Below are 17,676 nucleotides of genomic sequence, written 5' to 3'. Positions count from 1 at the left end.
AAAATATCTCGTAAAATATTTAGTTTTTGATAATCTTACCGTAATACTTCTATGTACAGAGTAATGAGACAAATCAATTAGAATATAAAAAAAAAATTGTTTTTAAGAAAATTATTTACAATGTATTTTTTAAAACAATTATTTGTTTTTTTTTTTTGGCACTAATTAATTTGTCTTATTATTCTGTACATATAAGTATTACGGTAAGATTATCAAAAACTGAATATTTTACGAGATATTTTATTTTTTATATCAAAATATGTCAGATTAAAATAACTCAAAAAGTACTTAATAAAAAAATACTTTATTATAGTGTTTTGGAAAGCTCTCGATGTCAGCTACAAGAATACTAAATAAAAAATAGGGGTTTCCATTTAAGATTTTAAAGTTAACCTTCACATGACCTTCAAATGATTTTCCAAGGTCAAATCATTGTCACCATCTTATGGCCCCCTTGAAGCCACACAACTTTTGTCTGAAACATTTTTCTCTTCCGGGCTTGGTTTTTGAGATATTCGACTGGAAGAATTAAAATGGGCCACCCAGTATAATAGAAAAATATATATAATAAATATATATATATATATATCTATCTCTGTTTATATATTTAATGTCTTAATGAAATATTGAATATGCAGTATAGATTTTTAAATTTAATTTTTAGTGATAAAAAAATGAAAATATTATGCAAGTTAAAAAATTTTGTTTTAACGAAAGCTATTCAGTATTTTTTTTATTCCCCCTCCCCCCCCCCCAATACATTTGTAAATCTAGCACTTGAAACTTAAATGGATTTGTGTTTTATTTCGTACGAATGTGTGTGTGTGTGTGAAAAGCATCAGAAAACGCGTACAACAAAAAGAGTTATTTTAGAAAATTGCAGCAAAAATGTTTGTAAATATTCTTTTTACCTGGATTTTATCCGGAATTTTGAACAAAAATACCTGGAAGATTGGGACATCTTTAGAAAATTTTTTTACAGAATTTAAATATAGACATCCTGCTGGATTCAGACTTTCAACGCATGCTTAAGCTCGAATTTGTATTTCGAATGTATATCAAATGGATTTTCTCAGCTGATGTTAATGACAAACATTATATTTATAATTAGAGACATGTCGAATTTGAAAGGCGACAGCTATATATCTAACATGAAAGCACGAGGTTAAATGAATGTATATTCACACGACCTTAAATTTCTTAAATTCACAGACTTATCTCATATCCTTGGACTTACAGATATTTCGATTTAGCTATCCTTGACTTAACATTGTGAATCATAACGTTCATATATCCATGACTGGACGTCATGAATCATAGTGTCTGCAAATTAAATATTTCCATTCACACGTGCTTAATTTTCGAACGTCGATTAAATCGGAGACGCACATTATTATCTCCTCAGACATTCCACGTCACGTCGCGATAGCGCAGTAAAAGCGAAAAAATTCTTAATATCCTGCTTTTCTTACGAATTTTATTCCAGACGCGAGTCGTTGACGTCGGCGAAAAATCCCGTTTTTGGGATCCTTTTGAATTATCGTGAAAAAAAATTAAAGGTACGGTTCAACGATCGCGAGAGGAACGAAAGGGCCTTTATGTTAATCTGGTGATCTCTCAGACCCACCCAACTAGCATTTATTTTAGACGCCGACCGAACATTCCTTCGCTCCTCAAATAGAAAAATGTCTTCTTCGTCCGCGCTATATATCGAGCACCCTGCATAACTTACGACCACGCATATTTCCGTAAGCCTCATGGATTTACGTATGTCATAGATAATTTAAATCGCGAATTACGCGAGATCATTTCTCTTATCATATATTTTCAATTACATATTTTTCGAAAAATTTATAAAAAAATTGCCGCTATAAAATTTAATCTCAGAATTTTGACAATTTCCCAAGATAATCGTGACGTGTCGTTGATGCGATTAGCCGCGGAAAGTCATCGGGAACGAGAAGAACGGCGCCGAGAGAGACGGCGAACAAAAAGAGCGAGGGCTCCTTGCAGGTTAATTTTCGCATGAAATTACGCGGTACTCGTGAGGAATCGAAGTAGCATGACAGGGAGATAGACGGAGACACAATGACAGACATTTAACGCGCGCGCGCATGCGAGAGAGAAAGAGAAAGGGAGACAAGGCGCGAGATAGACAAGATGAATAGTTGCGACAACGAAGGAAGCGCGCAAGAGAGAGAGAGAGAGACAGGCGAGTCGAACGATCGAAAGAGCGAGAGGGAGAGGGAAGGAAAGAGATGCGAGAGTCGTCACGACGACGTTGTCGTCGTCGTCGTCGTCGTCGCCGCGTGGTGCGCCGCGGCACGTCGGTCCCGGGGACACGGCCATGCCGCTGCCCCACCCGCCCAACCTCGTCGTCCGCCATGCCGGGGCCGCCGCGAGCGCCGATCAATAACTTCGGCTCGGGCACGAGGCGCGACGGAGATCGCCGAGCGCGGCCGATCACGGCCGAGCCCCGGCACGAGGCGTACCGAGTTTCCCCACCGCGGGCGGCGTTACCGGCGCTCAGTCGTGCAGGAGTGGTCGCCGAGTGATGTGCGGTATCGTAACAGCGAGTGTGACCGAGAAATAAAGGGGGAACCGGCGTTTTAGTTTTTTCGCTCGCGTTCCAATCTCGTTCGTTCGCGCCGCGGATATCGCAGCCCTCATCAGCTGTCATCGTCGCGGCACGCAAGTTCTAATCTCGGCCCGTCCCTCTCCGCGCGCGCGCGCTCGCCTCGTCGGAGCCGGTGCACGGATCCACGCGGATCGTGTACTTTACTTAACTATTTATTGTACAAAGGACTATAATAAACCGTAGGTAAGTGCGAACATTTCGATTCTACGTCGCTCATTCCTCCCCCCCCCCCCCCCCCTCTCTCTTTCTTTCTCTTTCTCTCCGTGTATGTGCGCGCGTCTACGTTTCTCGCTCGCTCCCTCTCGACCGCACGCTATAACGCGCAGGTCGATCGGGGCCATTTCTACGCACTTCCTGTGTAACCGACTCGCCGCCGGCGGTCGCTGCCGTTTCTCGATCGTTCTCGCTCGTTCTCGCTCGGTCCCTTATCATCGCTCTCGCGGGAATGCGCCGAGCGAGGAACGAGCGACAGCCGGTTATCGATCTCCGCGGCGTGGAACGACGGTCACGCGTTCCGCGTATCCATATATCTCCGCATTGACGCGTAATAGATAATCGGGGGAGCTCGCGTTTCCTGTGTTCGAGCCGCGCGACGCATCGATCCCACGTCGATATATCTCGTTCCATCGCACGGGCTAATTCCCCGATCTCGATCGATCGTCATTGGCGAGACGATAATCGTCGACGAGGCGTGTCGCCGCCGCGGAATTTCGCTCTCGCTCCGTGAAAGTAGCGCCGCCCGGCGCTTATCGCGGCTGGGCTCTTCCTCCCTCCTTCGAAGGCGGCCGTTCTTTCGTCGGCTGGCTCGTGCGCGGCTATAACCTCAAATTGGCACGACACACGACGCGACGAATGATTGTCCTCCGTCCGTTTCGCGACTCCGAGTATCTCGAGTGACCTTCGTTCGCGATAGAGCCCCGCCTCGCGCGAGAAATTTTTTACCTCGCGTGATTAAAATACGTCTTTCTGCGAAACTCGAGAATGGGTGTAAACTCTCCCATGGGGTTATCCTATTATCATCGTAGAGATGTTACAAAAGATTTTTTTTTTTTTTTTTTTATAAACAACAGCGGGGATTTTTGAGGAGTCGTTACTTTCTCGTCTGTCGTCGAGTGTATTTTGACAAGTAGACTAAAATCACATTTAAATTTATTCAGAAATCGAAGAAAGAAATCTCTTATCCTGTCACGTTATTTAATTCTCGAAATAAATTAATCGTAATTTATACGCGAATTTTCTAATTTTTTTTTAATAATAAATTTCAGTTTGATTCTTATTCGCGAGACAACAAAAGCATCTCGTAAACAACGCGCAATAGTTTCCAATACATTCTGTATTTATTATTTTAATTTTATACGAGATCCTTCATCTCTTGCTCTTTTTCGACGCGTCGATCCCCATCTATTATCATAATTACAAATATGAGCAATTATTAATTGTTCACCTTCGTATTCTTATCGAGACTAACGCGTAGATCATACGCGTCGATCGATCGGTAGCCTTGAAATCTCGTTAAATGTGAAGTGTTGGTATTCTTAGGCTGTATTTATAGTAGCAGTTCAATGTGTGTTATTTTTCTCTCGTGTCTCTATTTCACGTGACTGATATTAATTAGCGACAAGTAACGACGATCGATATCGACGGAGAATTTTTAGAAAGAGGATCGAAGAATTTTAATCTTTCAATAATCTCTGCACTTTTAATAATCTCTCCTTTCGATGTCAACGACAATCGATATTATTGATCGTGGGCGCGAGACAATACTTTTCAGGGAAGGGAAGTTATAAAAAAAATTCATTTCTTTTCCTCACAACGTCCGTTAAATAATAAATATGTACAATAAGTGCCTCGGGTGCACGGGTATAGATATTAATTTTATCAGTTACCGTTTATCTACACCTATATCGCGTCACTCGGCTGATAAGCTCTGCGCTTATTTACGTAAAGCTGAAAAGTTTTTACCAAAGTCGCAATATTCTCCGATCGTTTTGCGTTGGTCAAAAAAATCGCGGCTTATCGATCCTTGAACTTGAACCGTGGCGATTGATCGACAATTCGTTTATTATATATTTAAACGACGGAACACCGATAAAATTTCGAGCAAATCTTCCAGAATTAATCGTTTTTCTGGTATTATAGATAATTCAATTACTCGTACATAAATGCCATTTATTATTGAATAATATTGCTTTATATTACCATTTTTTGTAATATATATTTTTATCAATGGGAAACGCATATACGCTTATAAGGTAGGGTGAACGACACCTAAGTTTTACTTCAAATAATGATGATTTTCCAGTTATCTTAACTGCATTTCCGATTAGACGCTGCGCTGTTCGTCAATGTAAATCATTGGAGACGAATATGGAATGTCCCAGAAATTTCTTAATTTTAACGAGAAATTTTGACTAATTGCTAGAATTGATCTTAACACAATTAACGAGTATTTTTGAATATTTTTTTGAGATACGATATATTAAAAATAATTTCCACAAATGAAGAATAAAAGGATCACAAGATTATAATTTAATTAACTCTAGTTGATATATTATTTAAAAATTGCTCTCATCTAAGAGTAAATATTTGATCAATGTATATTAAATATTCTTTAATTTATTTTATATTTAAAAAAAAAAATATTACCTTTAACATTTATCTGAATATTTCTATCAATATTTTCGTCGAGTGATAGGTAATTTACGACGTGGTCGTTTGATAATAATGAATCGCGGCCTCTATCGCGTGAGTGTGGCAATGACGATTTACTCTTGAGTCTCAGCCTCGTTGCCAGGCTGCGGGCATTCATGAAAGCTTGCAAAAGCGTCGATTACCCACGCGTGACGCCAGCCGCATTCTTCCCGTGTCGAGGCGGAATGGGAAAAGTGCATTTACTTTCAGGATCGAGTATCGATCTAACACGTATGTATTTAACCAGAAGGATGACGGAATAGAAAAACGTGTACTGCGTCAAACTGCGACGTTAATTCGAAGTACTTCGAGAACAATCGACGAAATTTGTATTCCCTCGGAATTAATTAACGGAGAGTTTTCGGACGATTTAATTAACAATTAAGCTTTTTAAGCTACTTTTCTCTTCAAACATTTTATAAAGAAAGAGCATGTATTAGGTGTACAACTTTGCTTCCGCCGTTTTTTTTTCCCGAAATTCGAGGCTTTATTGTAAAAAACTGGTTATACATTTATGATTCCAAGTATTGTCCACTCCCAATGATCGTGCCAATTCTTTTTGACTTTGACTCGAGTCTTCATTAAGTAATGCCTCCAATTCTGCATCTTCGAAAACCTTCTCTCTTCCGCCGCTATGCCGCGCTTCGACGTGAAAAAATCACCGTTCTTGAAGCGTTGAAACCACTCGCGACACGTTCTTTCACTAATAGCGGCTTCACCATAAGTATTTGAGAGCATTCGATGAGCCTCAGCCGCAGATTTCTTCATATTGAAGCGGAAAATTAAAACCTCCCGCAAACGACGAGAAGACATTTACAATCGAGAATAAACTTTATGATGCGGACACAAATCGACTAATGTTTCTATGGGGTTATGTTGACAGATGCCCAAGTTTATCGCATGACGTCTATGATCTATTTATTTCGATCGCTACTTACCGCTAAAGCCATCTATAGGAAAACGGCGGAAGCAAAGTTGTACACCTAATAATTACCAGCCGTTAATAATGATTCAACATAAACGATCGTTATTTCTTTGCCTTTTTTTTTTTAGATTTTTCTCTCTTTTTTTTCTTTATGTATTTTTTTCTGTCTTGTTATATCTGTCTCTTCTTATTTATTTCCTCCGCATCTTATTCTGAATTTTTCTCTTGATGTTGAAATCATAATTACATTTTTTTTTATTATTATTATTATTAAAGGGACCTCTTTTCTGTTTATAAATAAATAAATAAATAATTTAACGCGAGATAAATATATGTATACAATCTGAAAGAAAGATTTATTTTAGCGAGATTAATTTTTTTCGGAAACAACTCGCTATTTTTCGAAACACCCGATAATTTCGATAAGGATCTGATATTATCGTCCTCGAAGCGATCTCAGGATAATCTTGGTGGGAATTGGAGCAACTTCGCGCTCGCGCGCGCAAGTCGAGATGCGTTCCCTTCCCGAGAGTTCTCTACGCGCCAGAAATATTTCGACGGCGAAGCTCGTTCTCGTCGTTTCGTAGACCCGGCAAAGTCGTCGTCGTCGTCGTCGTCGTCTGCTAAACTCACTGAAACCAGGATGGATCGCGCGCGATTAAATATAGGACGTCGAATGCATCTACCTATCTACCCGCACGCTCAATAATTTCCGTCCGAATATTTTCGCGCGTTTCGCTTTGTCTTCCGGCTTTCCAACGGTTGATATTTATTGTCGCTGTTCGATATGCATGATTTATCGGTCTAGGAATATCGCGGAATGTCGTATGAAATAGATTGAAAGTTAAAGATGTCGGCTACGGTATCGCGAGATCGTTTACCTCTCGGGAGAAACCGCGTGCCTTACATATCCTGTACGCATCTTTATATGTATGTAATTTACTCGTCGCGTTCTCATGGGTAATTTGCAGTTCTCTTACCTTGATTGCGCATCTACAAAGTTATCTTTCACTTGTGTATTCTTTTCTCAATAAATCGCGATTCTTCATAATTGCCTCACTGATGGGAGATTTACTTTTAAATAGGAAAATGACTATTTTGATTCATAAAATTTACTTGTACAATATAAATATGGGAAATTACCTTGGAATTAATTTTTTTTTTTTTTTTTTCCCCGATTCGAATTCGCGCATTACCTTAGGAAATCCAGATACTTGCGGAATGCCATTGCCCCTTGTTCGAGTGCATCTCGAGAAAGCGGCGAATGTCGCGAACCGGAAGTGTATTAATGAAACCAGATCTCGGATCTTTTCATCGTTCGTGATATGAAATTCTTTTGTCTCATTCATTTTATAAAAGACTCTTCCGCATACTTAAGTACGGAGCGTAGATAACGGTCGGTGTTAATTCAAATTTATTGGCAATCGTGAATTTATTACGGTACCGGGGATTCGCAAACGGGATTTATGGGGATCACCAGACATCGAGATGAAACGATTTTTCGAAGAGTTTCCTGCGTGGGCTTAAATCGTGACAATATGATTTATAGAAATCACATATTTTAGAATTTTTCAGTCAAAGACTCGAAATTTCAATTTTATAATATTAGAAATTCGTAATTGATTTTTTTTTTTTGTGAACGTTGACATTTATACAATTATTTGACAGATGATACACGTGCAAAAGTAAATCATCGCCGAGGAATTTCGCCATTTTTTCACGCACAGAAATTTCTCGCAGCGCGAGTATTGTTGCGAAAAAAAAATTACGGTAAAATTGCACGCGTGATAGCAATCGACGAATTATTATCGCGTGTTTCTCCCCCTCCGTCTCGTACAACAGGTGACATGGCCGGGCATTACTTCCGGCATTCCTCGACTCTTCCATCCTTGACGACAATTATCCGATTCACTGAGGAAGAAATGTTCTTACAATTTGTCACATTTGATTGGGTAAAATTGCACTTTGACTCGTTAGTCATCGCGAACATAATCGCATTACTTTGACACCAAGACAGCTCGATTCTTCGTATCGCTCTCTCGTTGCAAACAAACATCCGTTGAGATTCTTCTGCATTCTTGTGGAAATTGCGTCATTGGATTTCGCGGAATATCTGATATAATAATAGCGTAACCTGTTTTTAGTCTTTGTATAGGAAAGTTAAATTTTTCAGTAGATTCGAGAGATCCTGTATTAAAAAATATCAATGTAAAAATATATATAATTTTGAATTATTAATACATCTCTCGTAAACTCTCGATATTTAGATGATACGTTTTTAGGGAGAAAAAAAATTAAGCAGAGTAAATGTAAATGTCAAAAAGGAACAGCGATGTTAAGGAAGAAGCTTCGTTTATGATTATGGAAAAAAGTTTTTGTAATTCTTTAATATATATTTATAAGGATATTTCCGAGAGAGAGGCGAGAAGAAACTGTGTCAGTATAAAAAAAAAAATTATTTTTAAGAAAATTATTTACAATGTATTTTTTTAAACAATTATTTGTTGTTTTTTTTTGGCACTAATTAATTTGTCTTATTATTCTATACATAGAAGTATTACGGTAAAATTATCGAAAACTGAATATTTTACGAGATATTTAATTTTTTATATCAAAATATGTCAGATTAAAATATAAAATAACTCAAAAAGTACTTAATAAAAAAATACTTTATTATAGTGTTTTGGAAAGCTCTCGATGTCAGCTACAAAAATACTAAATAAAAATTGGGGGTTTCTATTTAAGATTTTAAAGTTGACTTTCACATGACCTTCAAATGATTTTCCAAGGTCAAATCATTGTCACCGTCTTATGGCCTCCTTGAAGCCACACAACTTTTGTTTGAAACATTTTTCGATTTAACGCAGTGTTTCTGAGATATTTGAGTGGGTCCTTTAAAATGGGACACCCTTGTATATCCCTCGGGGTTAAGTGGGGCCCTTAGAGCTCTGTCTCTCTTTCGTGGGTTTTTCGACGGTATCGACCAGTTTTAAAGCAATGAGTCATCGCAGACCATATGATACCCACTCGTTCTATGGATTATCTGCGCGTATATATAGGGTGTTCCTTGTCAACCGCACTTTTTTTCAACGATAGATATTACTATTACAACTCGTAGAATTTGAACTTGCAAGAATATTTGATAAATATTCTACAATAATGTAAATTCGCAAGTGTAACGAAAAATATTAAATTATTGCTTATTTTTTAAAGTAACATATGAATATCAAAATATTTTTTCATTAGTTTTATAATATTTCAAATAATTTTCTAGATATATATTTATATATAAATAATTATATACAGTGTCCGTCGTTGAAAACGGGTTTAAAGGAATGCGTTATTTATACAGAAAATCGAATGTGCATCATCCAGAAACTTTCTGCAACGCATATAATCGTATTTTATTTACAAACTATTTTTACAAAAGAACTCCCTTTCGTGCGCTACGATGCCTCTTTATTTTACTCTTTCTATAAGCACATCGCGAAGACCTCCCTTAGGAAATCTCTCGATGCGTTACGAGCGTGTTTCGATCTCGTTCTTTGTATAATGTCGCTTTGCCTCCGCTTGAAGATTAATTCGGGAAGAAACTGGCCTTTTAACTTTTCGAGGTAAATCATTTTTCTGCCACAAGGGAAATCATTTATTCTTATCTTTATCAAGAATGTATCCGCGCTTAAAAAAGTCGTCGATAAATTTATGCAAAATTTCTTTTTTCTAATTTTTAAAGCACGAAATATTTACTTTACGCTTATAAGAATTTATACGAAATTTTTCGACAAAGATTTACACAAATTGCGATACAAGAAAATTACGTAACACAATTTAATATAACAAGATTGTTGTTACGAGAATAATATCTTTCAATTTTTCTTGCCTGAACGACTGATGTTATCTGCGGTTTACGCTTAATATACTTCGTGAATGCGTCTAGTCTCGCTTCTCAGTCGGAGGTGTAATTCGTTCTTTCAATTCTACGTTATGAATCATCGTCGTTTCCTCTCTCGCGTACTACGATCACGACGTAACATTCTGGTCGGTACAACGAACGCGTTACGACATCACGTTGCATTCGACGAACTCTAAAGATTAAAATATTTTAAAGCATACGACGCGAGATTCTTATTTTATATGGAAGAAATTTTTAGAAAATTAATGAATTCGAAAAATTTAATCTAAAATTAAAGTTTTATCGTAGAATTTTTAAAATTATTTTCCCCCGAATCTTGACGATCTGCGAAAGTATTTTTTTAAACTGGATGTAACTTATATATTTCTACGCTATTCTATTCCAATTTTTCCACGATCACATATTGTACATCCTTGATCGTCCCTGATTCATCGGCGAGATATTGACCCTCTGACCGAGTCGTTGGAGTGATTTATCGCGTCCGAACGGTAGATGCGAGTCGAGCAAAAAAAAAAAAAAGGAACGAAGGGAGAAGAAGAGATAATTGCCGTTCATCGCGTTTCGAATCTGCCATAAACGATCGAGGGCTGCTCGGGGATGATTTGAGATAATCGCGTAGTAAAGAGAGTATGTAACGATTCGAATTTTGTTTATTTAATAATTAATAAAATTGTTGAGGTAATACTTAAAGGGTCATTGTAAGTTGGATATTCACGTGTGGTTAACGATACGTAACACGTTCGATGACTGGTAGATTAAAACTGATAGATTAGAGAGCGGAGCGAGATAAACTAAATCTTAATATTGACTTAATTTGTGACAGAATTAGAAAGAAATGTGACGTATGTAAATGAAAAAAAATGTGACGTGAAATCTGAATGAAAATAATGTATTTTTTATCTTAGCCTGAATGAAAGAAATTGTAATAAAATAAAAATTGCAGTCTTGATTTAAAAGATACGAAGCAAATGAAAATAAAAAGAGCCTATTTACAATACTTTCACTTTTAAAAGGATCAGAATAAAAAAGTTAATAACTCGGACAAAATTTTGTTTATGATGATCGATATTAAAGTGATTTTATTATTAAACACGTAAAAGCAGATAATTCAATTGCCGTTAGTATCGTAATTTGTAAAACATTATCCTAGAATTATCGTAGAATTCTCATTAGCCGGATATTAATTGATATTGAACCTAACCGCTAATAAATGTATAATCTAATTGTTACTTCGATAGTGTTAGCCTTTATCGTGTCACGTACGTATCAGTCGTCGATTTTCCGGCGATTAAATTCTCATCGGACCGAGGGGGAACTACTTAGATTAGTATGCTCGGGATACATGTAATTTCTATTCTTTTTACGACTGATTACGATTGATTATTTTTTTTCTATTAATTATAATCACACAATTAAGTACTTTCATTTTCCTTCGTAATATTAAGAATGCAAAACAATGATAATTACGATTATCTATTTTTGAAATTATTAATGTTAAACGTGTAAGAGGGACTAGAAATTTGATTAAATAAAATTTTCCTTGAGAGAAGAAATTTTAAGCCGGATGCTTTCTAGATTATTTCTCCGCCTTGATGGTTTGAAATTTACTTTCTTTATTAATTATCAAGAAAAACTTTTTTACCTGGATATTTTGTGATATAACGATATAAAATATTTGTAGAAAGTAAACGGACCCGTGTTGAAAATTTAGGTAGTTAAATCTGGCTATTTTCTCTTTATTCACACAATATCAAGATTTAGAAGCAGCAATTAATATGTTATATAAAGTTTCTTTGTTACTATTTTGCATGCTTTCTTTTAATTGTAAGTATATTTTTTTCATAAATTTTAATTTGACAAATTTATCAATTGCTAAGAAAAAGAGTGTATAGTATATTGTAATGTCTTCAGATTTCTTCAATTTTCCTGTAGATGTATAAATTGGATTACTGTCAGCAAAATAAATTTGTTTGGTAAAAAAAATTTAAGTATCTTTTGTCTCTCTTCTTCTTCTTCTTCTTCTTCTTCTTCTTTTCTTCTTTTCTTCTTTTCTTCTTCTTCTTTCTTTCTTTTCTTTCTTTCTTTTCTTTCTTTCTTTTCTTTCTTTCTTTCTTTCTTCTTCTTCTTCTTCTTCTTCTTCTTCTTCTTCTTCTTTTCTTCTTTTCTTCTTTTTCTTCTTTTTTTCCCCCTCTCCCTGAAATCACGTCATCTACTTTGCATAGAAACTAAGAACGTGTTAACCATTCTCTTACATTAGAGGTTATTCGAAAATATTCAAATTTAAGACATATAATACGTAAAAGATCGATGGTACGAGTCGATACAGCACAAGTATCTGCTTTTTGAAGAAAAACAAGTATCGAGATATTAATGCGAAGGCGTATGCTTTTCTTCCTCTCTATTCTTTCCTATCTTCCTCTCTCGCTACTTCCTACAAAGCAATATAACTTCGTAAACTTGTTTAATCGAAACAATTTAGGAACATGTTTTAAAACTTTGAATCTGCGAGAGAAAAGAAATCCTGAGTTTCCCTTAAAGTATCTTCTATCGAGAAAATGAGACAAAGAAACATGCCAGAAAATAAACAAATTATTTTTCCTTACTGCACGATATGACTCTGAGGAAGGGAAAGTTAATCTTTTTCCAGAAAGGAAGCGTATCGGGAGAGAGGGGGAAGGGAGAGGATAATTTATCGAGACGCATTTTGACCAATGGAAACGTAATAATTGTGTCCGGCTTTTAAACGAATCCGTCGTGTTGTGTGCGTACAAGATTCTCTTCTTCCCTAGTCTCTGACCCTTGTGCATACGGTGACCAAAGAATGCGGCAGCTATTGTGATCCCATGAGTCATCAGTATTGACACGTATCGCATCCCTCACGTATCTCGACGTGCCCTCTATTTGACAGTTTCTGCGTGATCTTTAACGATATCGACGCAGGTTTCGTTCTCTTTTTATTCGTCGGGAAAAGCGTGACGAGAATTTCTGCAAATGTCATAATTTACTCTGATTACAGCCGACAAAATGTCTGTGGATAAGGAGGAATTGGTGCAGCGCGCGAAGCTTGCCGAGCAGGCGGAAAGGTACGACGATATGGCGTCCGCGATGAAGGCGGTCACCGAGACGGGAGTCGAGCTATCGAACGAGGAAAGGAACCTGCTCTCGGTGGCATATAAGAATGTCGTAGGAGCGAGGCGCAGCTCGTGGCGGGTAATCTCCTCCATCGAGCAGAAGACCGAGGGCTCCGAGCGCAAACAGCAGATGGCCAAGGAATACCGGGAAAAGGTTGAAAAGGAATTGCGCGAGATCTGCTACGACGTATTGGTGAGTGATACCTTTTTTTTTTCTTTTTTACCTGTCCCAAGTATATCTTGCGGGTATCGGTCACCCTTTTCCGTTGGCCAATAGAAATTCGCTGTTCGTCTAAAAATGAAGTAAGGAAAGTTATTCGAGAATATTGCCAGTTGCGTTGACTGTAATATTTATGTTTCGTGTTGCCGAAGAATTTTATTAATTATTACGTTAGTTATATTTTAGTGACAATCTTTTTTACTCGTAAAATACCGACGAATATATGTGTCAATGTATTTAAAAAAAAAAAGAAAAAAAAAGCGATGGCTAGAAACAGTTTTTATTTTTGTCTTTACTCCGATCGGTGTTCTCGTTTTTCTTTTTTCATTGCATAAACAGCTTCTATACGTAATTCGCGCATGTGTTTGCTCGGCGGTCAGGCTCATTGTGTTCGCCTTGCCCGCTATTGATCGTAGTCGCTCTGGACAAGAAAAGCCGACGACGTTGAAAGATAAAAGACGAGGAGGCGCGGCATTGAAATATAGGAGAAAAAGCCTCGCGCTCATTCGGAAAGTAGGGGGAGGGGGGGAAAGGAAATAAATGCGACTTGTGTATTTGTCGAGGAATAAACGCGTTTGAAGAAATTTCTTGGCGCGACCTAGATGACGAGCTTTTTTTAATGCCCCTTGCCTCGTCCTGTGATATAATTCCCCGATAACGCAAGAATTTTATTTTTACGGTGCGTAAAGAGAGATAAGGAAGTGAAAATTTAATTATTATTAAAAAATGAATTAGTTCGACAATTTTAGGCTTTTCTTTTCTCCTGCGTACTTTAAGATCGCATCAATTGCGTCGCACAATGCTGATTTCCGCTGTTTTCTCGCTAAATGAAATGATAAAAAATTGTCAAGAGTTATTTTTGGGCGATATATTGACGCGAGCCATCACACACGCAATTAAGCCGTAATAAGGTTAATTGGAGGGGCTCTGTGGGTCTCGACAAAGCGAGCTACGTACGACAGTATTATTTGGGCGAACCTTTTCCTTTGTAAACTACCGCATAACTTAACATGATTTGATAAAACGGTCCGTTAACGACGAAATTCGTTACATTTCTAAATTCTCCACATTCTTCTTTCAGATATTAATTTTTATGTCTTCTGCGAATATGTTTTATATAATGTACTTTGATTATATATAAAACAAAACGACAGAAAAAAATTTGGATTAATATATATATATGCAAAATGAAAAAAATTGAAAATTATTTAATAATTTTAGCCTTTTCATGCAATTTTATATGAATAATTTATATATCTATTTTAATGTGTGTTCTATCTAGTTGTTTTCCTGTCTATCCTACAGAATAATGAGACAAATCAATTAGTATAAAAAAAAAAATGTATTTTTTTAAACAATTATTTGTTTTTTTTTTTGGCACTAATTAATTTGTCTTATTATTCTGTACATGGAAGTATTACGGTAAAATTATCGAAAACTGAATATTTTACGAAATATTTTATTTTTTATATCAAAATATATCAGATTATAAAATATAAAATAATTCAAAAAGTACTTAATGAGAAAAAATACTTTATTATAGTGTTTTGGAAAGCTCTCGATGTCAGTTACAAGAATACTAAATAAAAAATGGGGGTTTCCATTTAAGATTTTAAAGTTGACCTTCACATGACCTTCGAATGATTTTCCAAGGTCAAATCATTGTCACCATCTTATGGCCCCCTTGAAGCCACACAACTTTTGTTTGAAACATTTTTCGATTTAACGCAGTGTTTCTGAGATATTTGAGTGGGTCCTTTAAAATGGGACACCCTGTATGTCTAGTTTTATCGCGCACTCTTGCGTTATGATTAACAGCAATAAATCAATCTCTAAAGTTTGTGCGAAATCGCGAAAATTATACAACACATAACAATGTTATGTCTTTCACATAGTTACTTGCCACAGATTTGGTCATAAAAAATATTTAACGATTGAATTTAAATAGGGACGTACTTATTAAAATGACTGATTTCAATAAAATTTAAATGTCCATAGAATTAATATTGCATATTGCGAGTAAAAAGCTTTGCGAGATAATGCTTACGTTAATAATTTTCTATCTATATATCTTGATGTTGGAAATTTTAGATGATCAAGTCGCATGTATTAAATTCTTGATGAAAGTGTCATATGTCATTTTATTAGCTTGTTATTCTCGTAGCTAATTATCATTCTTATCTAAAACAAGTATATCAGACTAAACATTCTTTCCATACACGTGTGACGTATCGCTAAGATATTTATTGATATCGACATCTAAATATTTATCATTATTACATTATTGACACATTACTTTTTTATATCGAAACGTTGTGTCATGTGTGTACAATTAAAAATTACTAGAAAATTTAATTTTCTAAAAACTTTACGCGATATATTAATCAATTATTCGATTAATTTCATTTTTTTTTTAAATTTTTATTTTCAACAATTTTGAATTCAATTGTAATATTTCAGAATTTTTTATGTCGATCAAATCGGTAAAAATAAGAGAAGGGACTCTCTAGGGTATCGAGGAAAATTATATGCCCGGCATTCGCGTATCCAAGGGGTGGAGATACACACCTAGGGTTGCGACAGACGGTAAACAATTAATTTTCTATAATCATAGACTGATGATTTCATTCTCACATAAATTAATCATCGTTCTGGAACACATTCTTCTACGTGCCTAAAATTCCCACGAACATCTGAATATTTATTCAATTATATTAATATTATATGAATCCTTCTCTCTCTCTCTCTCTCTCTCTCTCTCTCATTATTTTCACGAATATTTTATTATGGAACAAAAATTAGAAAAGAAAGCAACTGTAATATTTTTGGCACGTGCACATAGATAAAACAGAAAAAAAAATAAAAGAAGACAGCTTTATGAAAGAAAACTATCACCGATAACGAGGATTCGCTTTCCAACGAAATATTTCTTCATTTTTTGAAAAAATTAGAAATATTAACTTTAGACGGGACGCGTCTAATTGTGCGCCGAGTATTTGTTAGCGATTCGTTACTACATCGTCGACACGATAATGAAACGAGGAAACGCAGTTACGAAAATATTCTCTTTATGTACTTGCCAAGTCACATTAACATGGCTGCTCCGTCAGAAATATTTGTGCGAATTGTTTAGTTCTTTATTCAAAGTTGTGACTTGTAGAAAGTAATTATGAGAAATGTGTTTCTCTCTCTCTCTCTCTCTCTCTCTCGAGTTATCTTTTGTGTGGGTAATAACTGTCATAATATTTTGTATATGCTAAAATCAATTAAAAAATTTTAATTTTAAATTCGATTTTTTTTTTTTAATTTTTTGTATAATATAACTTTGATTTTCAACATTAATAATAACTAATTGAAAAATTCTTTTCATCTAAATTCTGCTAAATCAAGCTGCAACAAGATTATGTGTATCTTAATTTTTCGTTGAACTTTGAATAAAAATTTTCATAGTAAAAGAATTCGGGAGAAATCGATACCCGATAGCAGACGCGCATTCTATGTAATAAAATGTCAACACGTGGCAGGATAAGGTGAATTGTGTACCGGGTGTCTTGCCTCGAGCATCGAAACCCGTTTGCAAGCGATATACCCGGTTCTCTTCCGCGCCTGGGAGTCATCTTACGTACTTGACAATCATCCGCTACCTCTCTCGTGCGAGCTTCCTTACTCTGGAAGATGATGGATCATCCTTCGGATTGGATTTCAGACGGATCAATTACAGCTTCTATTCACAATTTTCTTCTAAGAGCGCCCAGCTATGTTATTTTTTTTTTCTTCCTGAAAATAATTTCCGTATTATTCTGTAATGTCGATACTGACATTAAAATAATAATTTTTTTTTTAATTTCTTTTTTTATTGTTCAATCGTATTATTTATAGTGACATTTAATACGAGGAATCGCGTCTATTCGTTTCTTCAAAAATATTTCAGTTCTTTTGATTATAGAAAATTATTCGAAAATTTTTAATTATAAATAATTTCATTTTATTTCTTCTTATTAATACTTTATACATTGTTTTTATTTTTTATTTTATTTTATTTTTTTTATCTACATTATTGTTTTATCTTTTTAATCTCATCTTTCAAGTTTTAATCTGTTCTGCGAGATGCTTATTGCATCACACCCACGACAGGACATATTAAAGCACGACCTTTAG

At 35.8% G+C, this 17,676-nt stretch overlaps 1 protein-coding gene across 5 annotated transcripts in view; it reads left to right on the top strand.

Moving 5' to 3' along the window:
* 14-3-3zeta (tyrosine 3-monooxygenase/tryptophan 5-monooxygenase activation protein zeta) overlaps positions 1-17,676 on the top strand; it is a 49,397-nt gene that overhangs the window by 22,874 nt on the left and 8,847 nt on the right. For 4 of the 5 annotated variants that reach the window (XM_070295786.1, XM_070295799.1, XM_070295777.1 and 1 more), the window contains one exon: positions 13,184-13,491. In XM_070295786.1, coding sequence (XP_070151887.1) covers positions 13,192-13,491 — 300 coding nt within the window. In that variant the 5' untranslated portion in view covers positions 13,184-13,191. Of the gene's footprint in view, positions 1-2,520; positions 2,822-13,183; positions 13,492-17,676 lie in introns of those variants that run through there. The other variant, XM_070295794.1, reaches the window with a different exon arrangement.

This window comes from Polyergus mexicanus, unplaced genomic scaffold (assembly GCF_030449975.1).
Source record: "Polyergus mexicanus isolate NDT 795.1 unplaced genomic scaffold, iyPolMexi1.0 SCAF_1, whole genome shotgun sequence".
Classification (NCBI taxonomy): domain Eukaryota; kingdom Metazoa; phylum Arthropoda; class Insecta; order Hymenoptera; family Formicidae; genus Polyergus; species Polyergus mexicanus.
The sequence above is the reverse complement of the archived record's forward strand: the minus strand, read 5'-3'. Positions and strand labels throughout refer to the sequence as shown.